This window comes from Entelurus aequoreus, linkage group LG14, assembly GCF_033978785.1.
Source record: "Entelurus aequoreus isolate RoL-2023_Sb linkage group LG14, RoL_Eaeq_v1.1, whole genome shotgun sequence".
Lineage (NCBI taxonomy): Eukaryota > Metazoa > Chordata > Actinopteri > Syngnathiformes > Syngnathidae > Entelurus > Entelurus aequoreus.
This window is the reverse complement of record NC_084744.1, coordinates 2,994,430-3,014,030: the sequence shown is the minus strand read 5'-3', so window position 1 is coordinate 3,014,030 and position 19,601 is coordinate 2,994,430. Positions and strand designations below refer to the sequence as shown.

General features: G+C 39.9%; 1 protein-coding gene across 2 annotated transcripts in view; it reads right to left on the bottom strand.

The window, feature by feature from the left end:
- Window positions 1-233: 233 nt before the first annotated feature.
- slc38a11 (solute carrier family 38 member 11) overlaps window positions 234-19,601 on the bottom strand; it is a 43,209-nt gene continuing 23,841 nt past the window's right edge. For both annotated transcript variants that reach the window (XM_062068762.1, XM_062068763.1), the window contains 4 exons: window positions 10,071-10,232; window positions 9,872-9,984; window positions 810-941; window positions 234-747 (listed from right to left, as the gene is read on the bottom strand). In XM_062068762.1, coding sequence (XP_061924746.1) covers window positions 508-747; window positions 810-941; window positions 9,872-9,984; window positions 10,071-10,232 — 647 coding nt within the window. In that variant the 3' untranslated portion in view covers window positions 234-507. The remainder of the gene's footprint in view (window positions 748-809; window positions 942-9,871; window positions 9,985-10,070; window positions 10,233-19,601) is intronic.

The window sequence follows — 19,601 nt, the reverse complement described above, 5'->3', positions numbered from 1 at the left end:
AACTCTTCACTTTTCTTATAATAATAATAATAATAATAGATTGTATTTGTAAAAAAACACTTTACATTGAGTAAACAACCTCAAAGTGCTACAGTGTATTTAAAAAAAAAAAAAAAAAAAAATTAAAAAAAAATTAAAAAAAAAAATTAAAATTAAAAATTAAAAAAAAAAAAAAAAAAAAAAAAAAAAAATTATAATAAAGTTAATTTTTGGAATATTTAGGAGTGGGGAAATTTCACGACTGGATTTGTTGCACAGGTGGCATCCTATGACAGTTCCACGCTGGAAATCACTGAGAGCGGCCTCCATGCCTAAGTGCTTGATTTGATACACCGGGTTAAGTGATTAGGACACCTGATTCTCATCATTTGGATGGGTGGCCAAGTACTTTTGGCAATATAGTGTATTTCTTTCACGCTTCCACTTCCATCAAATGTAAACATAAAGGAGTAAACAAGGTGATAAATATAAGACATTATACACGTGTGTCAAGGGGGCGTGTCATACTCATAGAGGTGGTAGTGTGGCAGAGACATTAGCCCCCCCACAGTAGAACAAGTCGGCCCCGTGAGAACAGTCCTGGGGGTTGAGGAAGGTCAGGGTCAGACTGCTGACCATGACGAGGGCTCCCACGAGAATGAGCAAGGCGGGGATCCAGTGGTCCCGGTGGTACCGGCGACCCGAGGACAGTTTGAGGTAGCAGGCGGAGGGGATGATGAAGATCAGCGGCGTGGCGCTCACCGCGCCCTGAGAGTCGGGAGCAGGAAGGAGGTGAAACGTGTCCTGAAGAGAAAAGACTCGTGACTTACGTTCAGTTCCAGGACGATTCCCAGACAGTCGTAGGCCAGAGAGATGGCTGTGCAGGCCGCGACTATGATGACGGTCAGAGACGTGTGCTCCAGTCCGGACAGCTCCCGCCAGCCCACAGCATGTGACACCACCTGGAAGATACACCTTCCCTGTTAGAGCTGGGTGCCACTACCTTTCATTTGGACATGTACATATTTCATGTTCCAACTGTGAACTTTGTTATTTTTTGCAAATATTAGCTCATTTGGACTTTGATGTCTGCGACATGTTTCAAAAAAGCTGGCACAAGTGGCAAAAAAGACTGAGGAATGCTCATCCAAGACTTATTTGGAACATCCCACAGGTGAACAGGCTAATTGGGAACAGGTGGGTGCCATGATTGGGTATAAAAGTAGATTCCATGAAATGCTCAGTCATTCACAAACAAGGACGGGGCGAGGGTCACCACTTTGTCAACAAATGCCTGAGCAAATTGTTGAACAGTTTAAGAACAACCTTTCTCAAGCAGCTATTGCAAGGAATTTAGGGACTCATGTTGAACGTTGAAGTTAAGCACACAATTCCTGAACTTGGAACGGTTTGAATCGGATAAAAAATGTGGGAGTTGTGGAACTTAGAAAAATGTCCCATTATTTTCAATGGTGAATTTCATGGAAATGTAGGTATTCCAGGAAAAGAGGGATTTTTTTGAGAATGGTAAAAAAAAACTAGAATTTTTTGAATGGTTTGGTGTTGGAATTTTTCAAAACGGTCGAGAAATGTTGAAGTAGCAACATTTTTAATTGAGAATTAGTATTACGGAATTCCTGGAATTTGGGGAAAACCGGGAATTTTTCCAGTTTAAAAGACAACTTCGTTTTTTTGTTCTGATTAAGAGGAATGTTTTGGAACGGTTGAAAAATGTGGAAGGAGTAGTCGACCGAAAAAAAAAGGTGAAAAAAGGGCTTTAAAAAATGGGAATTCCTGGAATTTTTTTTGGAACTTGAGAAAAATAATAGTTTGAATGTCCAGGATGGATGGAACATGTTGAAGGTGGAATGGTTTGTATCGGTTGAAAAATGTGGAAATGTAAAAAATGGCCAATTCATTCTGAATGGGAAAAATGTCCCGGAAAACCTGGAATTCTGGGAAATCCGGGAAATGTTCGGAATCTGTCAAGGGAAATCCCCGAATAGGCTGAACAGTTTGAAGTTGGAATGGTTTGAATCGGATGAAAAATGTGGAAGGAGTAGTCGACCGAAAAAAGGGTGAAAAAAGGGTTTGAAAAAATGGGAATTCCTGGAATTTTTTTTGGAACTTGGGAAAAATAATAGTTTGAATGTCCAGGATGAGTGGAATGTGTTGAAGGTGGAATGGTTTGTATCGGTTGAAAAATGTAGAAATGGTGGAAATTTGAAAAATGGCCAATTCATTCTGAATGGGAAAAATGTCCTGGAAAAACTGGAATTCTGGGAAATGTTCGGAATCTGTCAAGAGAAATCCTCGAATAGGCTGAACAGTTTGAAGTTGGACAATTTGAATCGGATGAAAAATGTGGAAGGAGTAGTCGACCGAAAAAAGGGTGAAAAAAGGGTTTGAAAAAACGGGAATTCCTGGAAAAAATTTTGGAACTTGGGAAAAATAATAGTTTGAATGTCCAGGATGAGTGGAATGTGTTGAAGGTGGAATGGTTTGTATCGGTTAAAAAATGTGGAAATGGTGGACATTTGAAAAATGGCCAATTCATTCTGAATGGGAAAAATGTCCTGGAAAAACTGGAATTCTGGGAAATCCGGGAAATTTTTGGAATTTATTAAGGGAAAAATAGGCCACTGTCAGTAACGACAGTTGGTCGCTACATCTATACGTGCAAATTAAAACTCTACTACTACTCTACTGGGGCGGTATGTTTCAAAAAAGCTGGCACAAGTGGCAAAAAAGAGTGAGAAAGTTGAGGAATGCTCATCCAAGACTTATTTGGAACATCCCACGGGTGAACGGGCTAATTGGGAACAGGTGGGTGCCATGATTGGGTATAAAAGCAGCTTCCATGAAATGCTCAGTCATTCACAAACAAGGACGGGGTGAGGGTCACCACTTTGTCAACAAATGCCTGAGCAAATTGTTGAACAGTTTAAGAACAACCTTTCTCAAGCAGCTATTGCAAGGAATTTAGGGACTCATGTTGATTGTTGAAGTTAAGCACACAATTCCTGAACTTGGAACGGTTTGAATCGGATAAAAAATGTGGGAGTTGTGGAACTTAGAAAAATGTCCCATTATTTTCAATGGTGAATTTCATGGAAATGTAGGTATTCCAGGAAAAGAGGGATTTTTTTGAGAATGGTAAAAAAAAAACTAGAATTTTTTGAATGGTTTGGTGTTGGAATTTTTCAAAACGGTCGAGAAATGTTGAAGTAGCAAAATTTTTAATTGAGAATTAGTATTACGGAATTCCTGGAATTTGGGGAAAACCGGGAATTTTTCCAGTTTAAAAGACAACTTCGTTTTTTTGTTCTGATTAAGAGGAATGTTTTGGAACGGTTGAAAAATGTGGAAGGAGTAGTCGACCGACAAAAAAAGGTGAAAAAAGGGCTTTAAAAAACGGGAATTCCTGGAATTTTTTTTGGAACTTGAGAAAAATAATAGTTTGAATGTCCAGGATGGATGGAACATGTTGAAGGTGGAATGGTTTGTATCGGTTGAAAAATGTGGAAATGGTGGAAATGTAAAAAAATGGCCAATTGATTCTGAATGGGAAAAATGTCCCGGAAAACCTGGAATTCTGGGAAATCCGGGAAATGTTCGGAATCTGTCAAGGGAAATCCCCGAATAGGCTGAACAGTTTGAAGTTGGAACGGTTTGAATCGGATGAAAAATGTGGAAGGAGTAGTTGACCGAAAAAAGGGTGAAAAAAGGGTTTGAAAAAACGGGAATTCCTGGAAAATTTTTTGGAACTTGGGAAAAATAATAGTTTGAATGTCCAGGATGAGTGGAATGTGTTGAAGGTGGAATGGTTTGTATCGGTTGAAAAATGTGGAAATGGTGGAAATGTAAAAAATGGCCAATTCATTCTGAATGGGAAAAATGTCCTGGAAAAACTGGAATTCTGGGAAATGTTCGGAATCTGTCAAGGGAAATCCCCGAATAGGCTGAACAGTTTGAAGTTGGAACGGTTTGAATCGGATGAAAAATGTGGAAGGAGTAGTCGACCGAAAAAAGGGTGAAAAAAGGGTTTGAAAAAACGGGAATTCCTGGAAATTTTTTTGGAACTTGGGAAAAATAATAGTTTGAATGTCCAGGATGATTGGAATGTGTTGAAGGTGGAATGGTTTGTATCGGTTGAAAAATGTGGAAGGAGTAGTCGACCGAAAAAAAAGGTGAAAAAAGGGCTTTAAAAAACGGGAATTCCTGGAATTTTTTTGGAACTTGAGAAAAATAATAGTTTGAATGTCCAGGATGATTGGAATGTGTTGAAGGTGGAATGGTTTGTATCGGTTGAAAAATGTGGAAGGAGTAGTCGACCGAAAAAAAAGGTGAAAAAAGGGCTTTAAAAAACGGGAATTCCTGGAATTTTTTTGGAACTTGAGAAAAATAATAGTTTGAATGTCCAGGATGGATGGAACATGTTGAAGGTGGAATGGTTTGTATCGGTTGAAAAATGTGGAAATGGTGGACATTTGAAAAATGGCCAATTCATTCTGAATGGGAAAAATGTCCCGGAAAACCTGGAATTCTGGGAAATCCGGGAAATGTTTGGAATCTGTCAAGGGAAATCCCCGAATAGGCTGAACAGTTTGAAGTTGGAATGGTTTGAATCGGATGAAAAATGTGGAAGGAGTAGTCGACCGAAAAAAGGGTGAAAAAAGGGTTTGAAAAAATGGGAATTCCTGGAATTTTTTTTGGAACTTGGGAAAAATAATAGTTTGAATGTCCAGGATGAGTGGAATGTGTTGAAGGTGGAATGGTTTGTATCGGTTGAAAAATGTAGAAATGGTGGAAATTTGAAAAATGGCCAATTCATTCTGAATGGGAAAAATGTCCTGGAAAAACTGGAATTCTGGGAAATGTTCGGAATCTGTCAAGGGAAATCCTCGAATAGGCTGAACAGTTTGAAGTTGGACAATTTGAATCGGATGAAAAATGTGGAAGGAGTAGTCGACCGAAAAAAGGGTGAAAAAAGGGTTTGAAAAAATGGGAATTCCTGGAATTTTTTTTGGAACTTGGGAAAAATAATAGTTTGAATGTCCAGGATGAGTGGAATGTGTTGAAGGTGGAATGGTTTGTATCGGTTGAAAAATGTAGAAATGGTGGAAATTTGAAAAATGGCCAATTCATTCTGAATGGGAAAAATGTCCTGGAAAAACTGGAATTCTGGGAAATGTTCGGAATCTGTCAAGGGAAATCCTCGAATAGGCTGAACAGTTTGAAGTTGGACAATTTGAATCGGATGAAAAATGTGGAAGGAGTAGTCGACCGAAAAAAGGGTGAAAAAAGGGTTTGAAAAAACGGGAATTCCTGGAAAAATTTTTGGAACTTGGGAAAAATAATAGTTTGAATGTCCAGGATGGATGGAACATGTTGAAGGTGGAATGGTTTGTATCGGTTAAAAAATGTGGAAATGGTGGACATTTGAAAAATGGCCAATTCATTCTGAATGGGAAAAATGTCCTGGAAAAACTGGAATTCTGGGAAATCCGGGAAATTTTTGGAATTTATTAAGGGAAAAATAGGCTACTGTCAGTAACGACAGTTGGTCGCCACATCTATAAGTGCAAATTAAAACTCTACTACTACTCTACTGGGGCGGTATGTTTCAAAAAAGCTGGCACAAGTGGCAAAAAAGAGTGAGAAAGTTGAGGAATGCTCATCAAACACTTATTTGGAACATCCCACAGGTGAACAGGCTAATTGGGAACAGGTGGGTGCCATGATTGGGTATAAAAGCAGCTTCCATGAAATGCTCAGTCATTCACAAACAAGGATGGGGCGAGGGTCACCACTTTGTCAACAAATGCCTGAGCAAATTGTTGAACAGTTTAAGAACAACCTTTCTCAAGCAGCTATTGCAAGGAATTTAGGGATTTCACCATCTACGCTCCGTAATATCATCAAAAGGTTCAGAGAATCTGGAGAAATCACTGCACGTAAGCCATGCTATTACGCACCTTGGATCGTAACTGCATCAAAAAAACGACATCGGTGTGTAAAGGATATCACCACATGGGCTCAGGAACACTTCAGAAAACCACTGTCAGTAACTACAGTCGGTCACTACATCTGTAAGTGCAAGTTAAAACTCTACTATGCAAAGCCACAGCCATTTATCAACAACACCCGGAAACGCCGCCGGCTTCGCTGGCCCCGAGCTCATCTAAGATGGACTGATACAAAGTGGAAAAGTGTTCTGTGGTCTGACGAGTCCACATTTCAAATGGAAAAGACTGCAAAGACAAGATATTTAACGTTTGAACTGGTAAAATGTGTTATTTTTTGCAATTATTAGCTCATTTGGAATTCGATGCCTGCAACATGTTTCAAAAATGTGCTCAAAAAGGTTTTTAAACATAACTAAAATAAATAGACACAATGTTAGGAAAAAAACACTATTTTGCATTTCTCGCGTTTGTTTTGTTTCACTGAAGTGTTTTAGTCTGTTTTAATAGCGAATCTGTTATTGTTGTATTGTAAATATTGGTTTGTACTAGGGTTGTACCGGTACTAGTATAGCATCGCGCTACTCGTCAATCAAAAACGGTACCAAACTCTGTTTGAAAAGTACCGGTTCCCGGGCGTGACGTGGTGACATTGCTGGTTTTAGGAGCAGAGGAGCATGTTGGGCAGCGCACACACACAGAGTACTTACAAGCAGACACAGTGTGTAGACAGAAAAGGGAGAATGGACGCATTTTGGTGTAAAAAGTCAGAAGTTATAACACTGAAACACCCTCAGGAAGAGCTGCTTTAAGACATGGCTAGCTAGCTAGCGGCTAACATCCATCCGCAGTGTTTTAGCTACTTCTAAATCACTAATCCTGGCCTCCATGGTGACAAAGTGAGTTTCTTTCAAGTAGCATTATCACTGGAGGATGAGGAATATCTAAACATGCTTCACTACACACCGTAGGAGGATACAATAGCTCACCCGCGTCACAATATAAACAAATGCCATGGGTGGATCTACACCTGACATCCACTGTAATGATACCAAGTACAGGAGCGTATCTAGTCGATACTACTATGATTACATCGATATATTTTATCGTCACAAAATCTTTTTTCCATTTTTGAAAATTCATATTATGTTTATAAAGTCCGTAAATACGTCCCTGGACACATGAGGACTTTGAATATGACCAATGTATGATCCTGTAACTGCTTGGTATCGCATCGATACCTAAATGTGTGGTATCGTCCAAAACTAATGTCAAGTATCAAAGAAGAGAAGAATAAGTGATTATTACATTTGAACAGAAGTGTAGATAGAACATGTTCAAACAGAAAATAAGCAGATATTAACAGTAAATGAACAAGTGGATTAATAATCCATTTTTACAGTTTGTCCCTCATAATGTGTACAAAATAATAGGTGTATAAATGACACACTATGTTACTGCTTAGTCAGCAGTCAAATTAGGGCCAACTCAGGGCCAATTTAGGGCCAACTTTGTTTGTTTACTTACTACTAAAAGACAAGTTGTCTAGTATGTTCACTATTTTATTTAAGGACTAAATTGGCAAACAACTGTCTGCAGTGATCACTTTGTAAAATGTTTTTAGGGCCAATTTAGAGCCAATTTAGGGCCAACTTAGGGCTAATTAGGGCCAATTCAGGGCCAACTTAGGGCTAAATAGAGCCAACTTATTATGGGCCAATTCAGGGCCAAGTTAGGGCCAATTTAGGCAAATTAGGGCCAATTTAGGGCCAAATTAGGCCCAATTTAGGGCCAACTGTGTTTGTTTACTTACTACTAAAAGACAAGTTGTCTAGTATGTTCACTATTTTATTTAAGGACTAAATTGGCAAACAACTGTCTGCAGTGATCACTTTGTAAAATGTTTGTAGGGCCAATTTAGAGCCAATTTAGGGCCAACTTAGGGCTAATTAGGGCCAACTGTGTTTGTTTACTTACTACTAAAAGACAAGTTGTCTAGTATGTTCACTATTTTATTGAAGGACTACATTGGCAAACAACTGTCTGCAGTGATCACTTTGTAAAATGTTTGTAGGGCCAATTTAGAGCCAATTAGGGCCAACTTATTTAGGGCCAACTTATTTAGGGCAAATTTAGGGCCAATTAGGGCCAATTTAGGCAAATTAGGCCAATTTAGGCACAATTAGGGCCAACTTAGGGACAATTTAGGGCCAACTTTGTTTGTTTACTTACTACTAAAAGACAAGTTGTCTAGTATGTTGACTATTTTATTTAAGGACTAAATGACAATAATAAACATATGTTTCATGTACACTATGATTTTTTGTTACAATAAAGACAATAATGACATTTTTTGTGGTCCTCTTCATTTAGAAAAGTTTTAAAATACATTTTGGTACCGGTACCACAATATTGGTATGGAGACAACTCTACTTTGAAGAAATAAAATAGATAACAAATGATGGATGTGGTTTGCAATGTGCAATGTGAGGAGGGACGACTGCCTACTATAAATATTGTCATCTTTGTTATGATTGAAACCGTAGTGGTTCTTGTCTCAAATAGTTCATGCTGACCTTTTGTCTTGTAAAACGTGCTGGAAACACACTATATTGACAAAAGTATTTGGCCACCCGCCTTGACTCACATATGAAGTTGAAGTGCCATCCCATTCCTAACCCATAGGGTTCAATATGATGTGGGTCCACCTTTTGCAACTCTTCTGGGAAGGCTGTCCACAAGGTTGCGGAGTGCCTTTATAGGAATGTTCCACCATTCTTCCAAAAGTGCATTGGTGAGGTCACACACTGATGTTGGTGGAGAAGGCCTGGCTCTCGGTCTCAGTTTTAATTCATCCCAAAGGTGTTCTATCGGAGTTCAGGTCAGGACTCTGTGCAGGCCAGTCAAGTTCATCCACACCGGACTCTGTCATCCATGTCTTTATGGACCACTGGTGCACAGTCATGTTGGAAGAGGAAGGGCCCCGCTCCAGACTGTTCCCTCAAAGTTGAGAGCATGGAATTGTCCAAACTGTTTTGGTATCCTGGAGCATTCAAAGTTCCTTTCACTGGAACTAACTCCTGAAAAACAACCCCACAGCATAATTCCTCCTCCACCGAATTCCACACTCGGCACAATGCAGTCCGAAATGTAGCGTTCTCCTGGCAACCTCCAAACCGGTCCATCAGGTTGCCAGATGGAAAAGCGTGACTCATCAGTCCAGAGAAGGCGTCTCCACTGCTCTAGAGTCCAGTGGCGATGTCCTTTACACCACTGCATCCCACGCTTTGCATTGGACTTGGTGATGTATGGCTTAGACACAGCTGCTCGGCCATGGAAAGCCATTCCATGAAGCTCTCTGCGTACTGTACGTGGGCTGATTGGAAGGTCACATGAAGTAGCAAGTGACTGTGCAGGAAGTCTTTGCACTATGCTGACCTCTCTGTCAGTTTACCTGGTCTACCACTTGGTGGCTGAGTTGCTGTTGTTCCCCAAACTCTTCACTTTTCTTATAATAATAATAATAATAATAATAGATTTTATTTGTAAAAAAAACACTTTACATTGAGTAAACAACCTCAAAATTCTACAGTGTATTAAAAAAAAATAATAATAAAAAAATAAAAAAAAATTTAAAAAATTTAAAAAAATAAAATAAAAAAAATTTGATAAAGTTATTTTTTGGAATATTTAGGAGTGGGGAAATTTCACGACTGGATTTGTTGCACAGGTGGCATCCTGTGACAGTTCCACGCTGGAAATCACTGAAAGCGGCCCATTCTTTCACAAATGTTTGTAGAACCAGTCTCCATGTCTAAGTGCTTGATTTGATACAAAGTGAGTAGGACACCTGATTCTCGTCATTTGGATGAGTGGCCAAATACTTTTGTCAAATACTGTATATCTTAAAAAAAGAAAGGACATACCTCTCGAGTAACAAAACACTCCAGTGGAAAGGTGGTGATGATGCTGACGCCAAAGCAGAAGCGTCCAACCGCTGCCAGGATGTCATCTCTGCAGAAGTTCTCAAATATGTCTCCTTTTAGCAAACACACTCTGGTCAGTGTGTGTGTGTGTGTGTGTGTGTGTGTGTGTGTGTGTGTGTGTGTGTGTGTGTGTTCCTACCTTGCGTGTATCCCGTGAAGGTGACGTAGCCCCCCAGTGCGAACACGGCGCTGATGGCGAGCGACGTCCCCACCGAGATGTGCGTGACCCGAGTCCAGTGGGTCAGCGTGGGCTCTGCCAGGGAACCGTAGATGAGGAAGCTGTTGTGGTGACAGATGAACGCTGTGGAGAAACAAAAAAAAAAAGGCACACATGCTTTTACTTTGAAAGTGTCCTGAAGGAAGCATTCCCGCTCCAGCTTTGAGGCCCGAGGACGTGTTGTCTTTAACTGAGGTCACGCTGCTGTGTTTCTGTCTCTCTTGTAAGCGTGTGTCTTTCTTCAGGGCAATCTGCACCAACAAATAACTTGTTCTTTCTGCAAATATTTTCATGAATTGAACCTTTCAACAAGTGAATCCTCAGCTGCCATCCATGGTCATGTGAGGATAACACGGGATGACGGACTCTCCTTCCTGGAGAGGCTGGCTCACACTATTGTGTTAGATCCACTATGGACTGGACTCTCACTATTATGTTAGATCCACTATGGACTGGACTCTCACACTATTATGTTAGATCCACTATGGACTGGACTCTCACTATTATGTTAGATCCACTATGGACTGGACTCTCACACTATTATGTTAGATCCACTATGGACTGGACTCTCACTATTATGTTAGATCCACTATGGACTGGACTCTCACACTATTATGTTAGATCCACTATGGACTGGACTCTCACACTATTATGTTAGATCCACTATGGACTGGACTCTCACACTATTATGTTAGATCCACTATGGACTGGACTCTCACTATTATGTTAGATCCACTATGGACTGGACTCTCACACTATTATGTTAGATCCACTATGGACTGGACTCTCACACTATTATGTTAGATCCACTCGACGTCCATTGCACCGGTCGCCCAGGGGGCGGGGGTCCCCACATCTGCGGTCCTCTCCAAGGTTTCTCATTGTCATCCCATTGGGTTGAGTTTTTCCTTGCCCTGATGTGGGATCTGAGCCGTGGATGTTGTTGTGGCTTGTGCAGCCCTTTGAGACACTGGTGATTTAGGGCTATATAAGTCAACTTTGATTGATTGATGATTGCAACTGTTTTTAAAAGCACATTGAGCAAAACTGTGAGCATGAATTATTCTGTTATGTTGTTGGAGTTGTGCATGACCAAAGATCGTATATTGCGGGAGGAGGATGTTGTATTTGATTCGAGCAATCTTATTGTTAGAGCCATTTCAGACATATTTACACTTATGTCTTATGTTTACATATCATGCTTTGTTTAAAGTACATTCAATTATACATCAATAGCTTACATGACTGTATATTTGGCATTTTGCTACATTATTGGTATGTAGTTTAAAATATTATATTTCACTTCCTGTCCATGTAGCTGCGCTCTATTAGTTTGCTCTGTTTTTAAAAAATAATTAGAACTCTACCTCTAACAACCAAAAAGCTGTGAAAACGATGATGCTGTGTTCCAAATGTAATTTATTTACTGAACTTGTGTGAGCCTATGGCTTTGCACTTTGTTATATATATATATATATATATATATATATATATATATATATATATATATATATATATATATATATATATATATATATATATATATATATATATTTTCCATTCTATTTTAGTTACTTTATTGAGTTTACAACCCCCTGGCATTGTTTTGTACTGTTTTTCTACTAATTTTGATTATTATTTCTCATTTGTTTGTAAATGTTGCAATTTATAAATAAAGGTTTATAAAATAAATAAATAAATATTAATAATAATACAGTTTGCTCTGTTTAGACTGGGTGTCGTAAAGTGCCAGTAACTGCCGTAAATGTGACGATGATTTGTTTTGGAAGGTCAGTTGACCGTGTTAAACGCATGTCAATTTATATGTAAATAAACGTATGTATATTATTGGTATATAGTTTAAAATATTACCTTTCACTTCCTATCCATGTAGTTGCGCTCTATTAGGTTGCGCTCTTTAGACTGGGTGCCAGTAACTGTCGTAAATTGATCAACAATGCAAATCAATGAAGGAGATGAATAAATAAAAATTTCAAAAAAAAATTGACGATGTTTTGTAAGGAACCGCAGCTTTTTTGACCGTGTTAAACGTATGTATCTTATTGGCATATAGTTTAAAATATTACCTTTCACTTCCTGTCCAAGTAATTGCTCTGTTTAGACTGGGTGTCGTAAAGTGCCAGCAACTGTCGTAAATTGTCAGCAACTGCCGTAAATGTGACGATGGTTTGTTTTGGAAGGTCAGCTTTTTTTGACCGAGTTAATTAATTATTAATTTTTCATTAATAATTAATTATTAATTATTGATATATAGTTTAAAATAGTATTATTCCCTTCCTGTCCATGGACTAAAGACGTCAAAGTGCCTCAGTGACGTGTTTGTGCTTACGTCATCGGTATGATTTTTTTTTTTGCTATTCTTTGTTTGTCTGAAAGAAAAGTGAAAATAAACCCTGTAATTTTTTTTTTTTCAAATATACTTTGGATTGGCGTCAGCGTGTTGTTATGGTGGGACGCAGGAACAGCTGATCAAAAAAGAAAACTTTATGCCCTGCCGAGGAGACGACAAATGAAGGTTAGTTGCCGGTGTCCTGCGAAATGTTGTGTTTTTTTTATTTTTTTATAATTGAACAGGCATACATTTATAATTCACACAACCGTCAAGGCACTTTCAACAACAGGGAAAAAAAACAAAAGCAAATACAGAAAAGAGTATTACATATTAATAAATAACAATAATGTAACCTATTTTCATGGGCTTGCCTCTTAAGTTCCTGTATACGCCTTGAGCTCTTATTTTGAAGGCGCTAAGAGCGGAAGTGGTGACACGTTGTAGTGGAGCGGAGGTTTTTGAAAGAAAGGAAATAAAGTGGTGTACAACTGGAGCCTCCGTGTTTGTGAATTTGTAGTTTTTATACAGTATAGGCGACATATATAAACCATCGGTTACATTACCACGTGTCACCACTTCCGCTCTTGGCGCCTTCAAAATAAGAGCTCAGGGCATATACTGTATCACAGCTTATAACAGGAATTTAACATCACAAAGAGGCAAGCCCATACAAATAGGTTACAATAATAAAAAAAATATTTAAAAAGACAAAAAGGGCTACCTAAATCACTTTAAATGTTTTTAACAAATATATCAATTTAAGGGCTTTTGTACTCTTTAATCATTCTCCAAGATTTGATTGATAATTGAAAACAATTAAGCCAATTAGAAAATGTAGGCCTTACTTCCTAATTTAACATTTATATAGAAACATTTTTTCCTCGAGCATAATAACGTTGACAAACATTTCTATGTTACAGTCGTTTATAAAAATACCAAATTCGATCTCTTCTATAGAGAATGGGGACATTTGCACACCCTTGTTTCTCAGCCAATCCATCATCTCCTCCCAAAACAGCTCTGTGCCTTGTTCAGACATGTTTTTTAGACTAGCCATGTCAATGATACAAAACGTGGATTATTACGATCATTATTTGATCGTCAAACATATTGTTGGTTAGACTGACCATACGTCCTCTTTTCCCCGGACATGTCCTCTTTTGCGGGGCTGTCCGGGCGGGGTTTCTTAAATGCCTCAAATGTCCGGCATTTTGAGTTAGGGTTGCGTGTATTTTCAATGTACGTCCAGGGTTAAGAACGGGTTAAAAACAAAACAAATTGTGAAGGTGTGCACACGCAGCAGCATTCGTGAGGGAGGGGCAGAGAGAGAGAGAGAGAGTGGAGAGACAGACAGAACACAAGAGAGAAGCCGAAACGTAAATGCAACTTCACGGATGATTTGCGGAAAAGGTACCCGTGTTTTCGTCCTGGCCGTGACACACGGGAAGCAGAATGCACTGTGTGCAAAGCAGGAAAGTACAAACCCCGTTTCCATATGAGTTGGGAAATTGTGTTAGATGTAAATATAAACGGAATACAATGATTTGCAAATCATTTTCAACCCATATTCAGTTGAATATGCTACAAAGACAACATATTTCATGTTCAAACTCATACTTTTTTTTTTTTTTGCAAATAATCATTAACTTTAGAATTTGAAGCCAGCAACACGTGCCGAAGAAGTTGGGAAAGGTGGCAATAAATACTGATAAAGTTGAGGAATGCTCATCAAAGACTTATTTGGAACATCCCACAGGTGAACAGGCTAATTGGGAACAGGTGGGTGCCATGATTGGGTATAAAAGTAGATTCCATGAAATGCTCAGTCATTCACAAACAAGAATGGGGCGAGGGTCACCACTTTGTCAACAAATGCCTGAGCAGATTGTTGAACAGTTTAAGAACAACCTTTCTCAAGCAGCTATTGCAAGGAATTGAGGGATTTCACCATCTACGCTCCGTAATATCATCAAAGGGTTGAGAGAATGTGGAGAAATCACTGCACGTAAGCAGCTAAGCCCGTGACCTTCCATCCCTCAGGCTGTACTGCATCAACAAGCCACATCAGTGTGTAAAGGATATCACCACATGGGCTCAGGAACACTTCAGAAACCCACTGTCAGTAACTACAGTTGGTTGCTACATCTGTAAGTGCAAGTTAAAACTCTCCTATGCAAGGCGAAAACCGTTTATCAACAACACCCAGAAATGCCGTCGGCTTCGCTGGGCCTGAGCTCATCTAAGATGGACTGATACAGAGTGGAAAAGTCTTCTGTGGTCTGACGAGTCCACATTTCAAATTGTTTTTGGAAACTGTGGACGTCGTGTCCTCCGGACCAAAGAGGAAAAGAACCATCCGGATTGTTCTAGGCGCAAAGTGTAAAAGGCAGCATGTGTGATGGTATGGGGGTGTATTAGTGGCCAAGACATGGGTAACTTACACATCTGTGAAGGCACCATTAATGCTGAAAGGTACATACAGCTTTTGGAGCAACATATGTTGCCATCCAAGCAACGTTAGCATGGACGCCCCTGCTTATTTCAGCAAGACAATGCCAAGCCACGTGTTACATCAACGTGGCTTCATAGTAAAAGAGTGCGGGTACTAGACTGGCCTGCCTGTAGTCCAGACCTGTCTCCCATTGAAAATGTGTGGCACCTGCAATGTGAGAAGGGAGACCCCCGGACTGTTGAACAACTTAAGCTGTACATCAAGCAAGAATGGCAAAGAATTCCACTTCAAAAATGTGTCTCCTCACTTCCCAAACCTTTACTGAGTGTTGTTCAAAGGAAAGGCCATGTAACACAGTGGTGAACATGCCCTTTCCCAACTACTTTGGCACGTGTTGCAGCCATGAAATTCTAAGTTAATTATTATTTGCAAAAAAAAATAAAGTTTATGAGTTTGAACATGAAATATGTTGTCTTTGTAGCATATTCAACTGAATATGGCTTGAAAAGGATTTGCAAATCATTGTATTCCGTTTATATTTACATCTAACACCATTTCCCAACTCATATGGAAACGGGGTTTGTACTAACATCATGTGCTTTATTCTGTAGATACTTAGCATCATCAACAACCAAACTTGTGAATTTGGACTCACGTTGTAAATCGCAAAATAAGTCAGTCGGGGATACATAATATTTGGCTGAACAAGGCACAGAGCATACAAAATATTTCAGGGATACAGAATTTCGCACAACAACTGTTACACTTATTTTTTTTAACTTTCATGGCAATATTGATTTCATGTGAACATTTATGATTAGTTTTGTTACGACTTACAAATGTAAATGACAGAAAAAACGTCCCTACATAGGCCATGTCTACACTTAGCCGGATAACCCTTTAAACAAATAACTATTTAGCATAAGTCCCGTTTCAGCCACACTAAACTATCGTTTAAGTAGGCTGACCATATTGTGAAATCCCAAAAAGAGGACACATATATGCGTGCCAAGGCCGGGACTAGGTGAACATTTGCCAATGATACTCCAACTTGCTTTATAAATAATATATTTATTTAAATAAAGCATTTTTTCTCCTCTGTTGACCGCAGTGTTGGCGCTAGGGAATTTCAAAATGGGGTCCCAGGGACCCCATCAAGTCATAAAAATGGGGTCCCACAGTAAATTTTTGGGGTCCCACTTTTTTGTAAGCGTTTTGAAAACAAATGATAAACGTATGCATTATCCTGTTATATCTCACATTCTGTATTGTGTTTTGGAAAAAGGTTGTCATAAACGTTACTTCATTCATTAAAAGAAATAATTAAAAAAGAAGACAAATTTGTATACATATTTAAAAGCATTCAGTTATAATCATTCATTCACTTTCTTCTTTCCTTCATGGATCTAAACTTTACCCTGGTAGTTTTTTCTATGTTTTTATTTAATAAGTTGTAGGTGTATTTATTTCAGTATAAAAGTGTAAAAAGTGTTTTGCTTGGGTCATGAAATGATGATAATGGTGTGCCAGGGCATACATACATTTTATATTTTATATATATTTTATTGTAGTTTTTTTATGTTGTTTTTTTGTTTGTTTGTTTTCCGCCCTTTTTTGCCAAACAAAACTATGTTTTTAATGGCAAACACACAAAATATTCCACCAAAAATATGTTTCAAAGTGTAATATTTGATGTGAAGTAATGGGAACCTTGGATAGGTCAATAATTCATAATAACATTGATTTTGATTCAATATTATGTTTTGAGCTATGACAGTATGAAAGAAAGAAAAAACAGCTTTGTTTTATTAATCAACATTGCAACTTTTTCTAAATTACATTTCACCTTTAAGCTTTTTTTATTTCACTTTTGTTATGTTTTTGTTTATTTTAATAGTATTTTTAGAATGTGCCGTGGGCCTTTAAAACATTAGCTGTGGGCCGCAAATGGTTAAAAAAAATAAATAAATAAAAAGTGCGTCCTTTCTGATTTCAATGCGTTAAAAAGACACAAAAAGTGCGTTAACGCCAACACTGCTTGACAGTATAACAAAATAAGTCACACTTCTATTCTGTAACATTCACAGTTTTGGAAAAAAGTGCAGAGGTAGAACTATTCAAAATAACCTCTAAATTGGGGTTGAGGTGGGGCGCGGGGGGGGGGGGGGGGGGGGGTTATTTTGTAGCGTCCCAGAAGAGTTAGTGCTGCAAGGGGTTCTGGGTATTTCTTCTGTTGTGTTTATATTGTGTTACGGTGCGGATGTTCTCCCAAAATGTGTTTGTCATTCTTGTTTGGTGTGGGTTCACAGTGTGGCGCATATTTGTAACAGTGTTAAAGTTGTTTATATGGTCACCCTCACCATCTTCACAATTAGTTGTGTTTTTAACCCCTTCTTAACCCTGGACGTACATTGAAAATACACGCAACCCTGATTCAAAATGCCGGACATTTGAGACGTTTAAGAAACCCCGCCCGGACAGCCCCGCAAAAGAGGACATGTCCGGGGAAAAGAGGACGTATGGTCAGTCTAGTTTAAAGGCCTACTGAAAGCCACTACTAGCGACCACGCAGTCTGATAGTTTATATATCAATGATGAAATCTTAACATTGCAACACATGCCAATACGGCCGGGTTAACTTATAAAGTGACATTTTAAATTTCCCGCCACACTTCCGGTTGAAAACGTCTACGTATGATGACGTATGCGGAAGTATTCGGACCCATTGAATCCAATACAAAAAAGCTCTGTTTTCATCCCAAAACTCCACTGTATTCTGGACATCTGTGTTGGTGAATCTTTTGCAATTTGTTTAATGAACAATGGAGACTGCAAATAAGAAAGTTGTAGGTGGGATCGGTGTATTAGCGGCGGCCTACAGCAACACAACCAGGAGGACTTTGAGATGGATAGCAGACGCGCTACCGTGAGTACAGCTTTGGCTTCCAAACATTTGATCGCTTGCCCGTACGTGCGTGTCGCTATGTGCATGTCACGTACGTAACTTTGGGGAAATATATGTTTCTTGCCGACTCTGATGGCGGCCGGGGTGTCGTTGAAAGCTACAACGCCCGCCGCCGCCGCCGTCCCATGGCTAAGTTCGCTTCAATGGCGTTGTTAGCAACAGCATTGTTAAGCTTCGCCAAGCTGGAAATTATTAACCGTGTATTTACATGTCCATGGTTTAATAGTATTGTTGATCTTCTGTCTATCCTTCCAGTCAGGGGTTTATTTATTTTGTTTCTATCTGCATTTGAGCACGCCAGCCGCGCTGCTCTGCCTCGGCTGCTATGTCCGCATACCTCAGTTGTTTGCGCTCATATGCTTCACCAACTGCTGCTTCCCATGGTACAGTTAGTTCAACAATGAACACAGTCTTCTGGGAGGTTGACCACAAGACCAGGTCCGGCCTGAAGCTGGTTGTAATGATTTCAGGCGGGAAGATGAGTTTGTGGTCCAAGTCAACCTGCATTTTCCAGTCCCGGGCAGAGTCCAGAAGGGTTGTCTCCACTCTTGCAGATGGTTTTGGTGGGAGTTGTCCTGCTCTTACAAACTGAGTGGTGATTGAGTGACTAGGGATTGGGGGAGGGAGGGCCTTGTTGTTATTTCTCCTTTCCTCCAGGGTGATCGCCAGCTGTGTCAAGACCTGGTTGTGCCTCCAGGTGTAGCGGCCTTGAGACAAACTGATTTTGCAGCCAGTGAGGATGTGACGGAGTGTTGCAGGGGTTTGACAGAGTGCACAAGAAGGATCTTCTCCAAACCATTGGTTTAAGTTCTTGGGTGTGGGAAGAACATCGTAGGTGGCTCTGATGATGAAGCTGATTTGGCTCCCTTCCATTTCCCAAAGATCCTTCCATGTGAGCTTACGATGCTCCAGGTTTTCCCAGCTAGTCCACTGTCCCTGTTTGGACTGTGCCACTGCTGTTGCACATCTGTCTGCCTCCTCTTGTTGTCAAACCTGATCAACCACCAGCTTTCTCCTCTGGGCTGATGTTGCCTTGTGCCATGTGGGTCGACTAGCCCCAAGTCCAAACCCACCTCTTCCGTGCTGCACTTGTCCCACTATGTCTCCATGCCTGAGAGCAGATTTGGCTTGTTGTACGGCCTCAGATGGGATCTATTTCCTCCCGGTTGTCAGTCTGGGAGCAACCGCTCGGATCACCTCATCTTGAGACTCAGTCAGTGTCATGCTCAGCCTCACCTTGGTGCATTTAAACTCCTCCGTGAGGCTAAAGATGGGCAGTTCCAGGGCACCATGACCATATAGGCCGATGTTACTGAGGCACCGTGGAAGGCCAAGCCACTTCTTGATGTATGCACTGACTGTTCTCTCCAGCTTCTCGACTTTGGACATGGGGATCTCATAGACCGTTAGTGGCCACATCAAACGGGGGAGCAATCCAAACTGTAGGCACCACAGTTTCAACTTGCCAGGAAGTAAGGTCTTGTCAATGCGGGCAAGGCCTTTGATGGTTTCTTCCCTCAGCTGATTGCTCTGGTCTGAGTCTTTGAGACTTGCGTTGTACAATCGCCCTAGACTCTTGACTGGCAGCTCTGACACCAACGGAATGGGAGTATCCTCGATGTAGAACCTCTGGTCCGTGAGTTCCCCTTGACGATAGATATGCTCCTGGACTTGCTGGGTTTA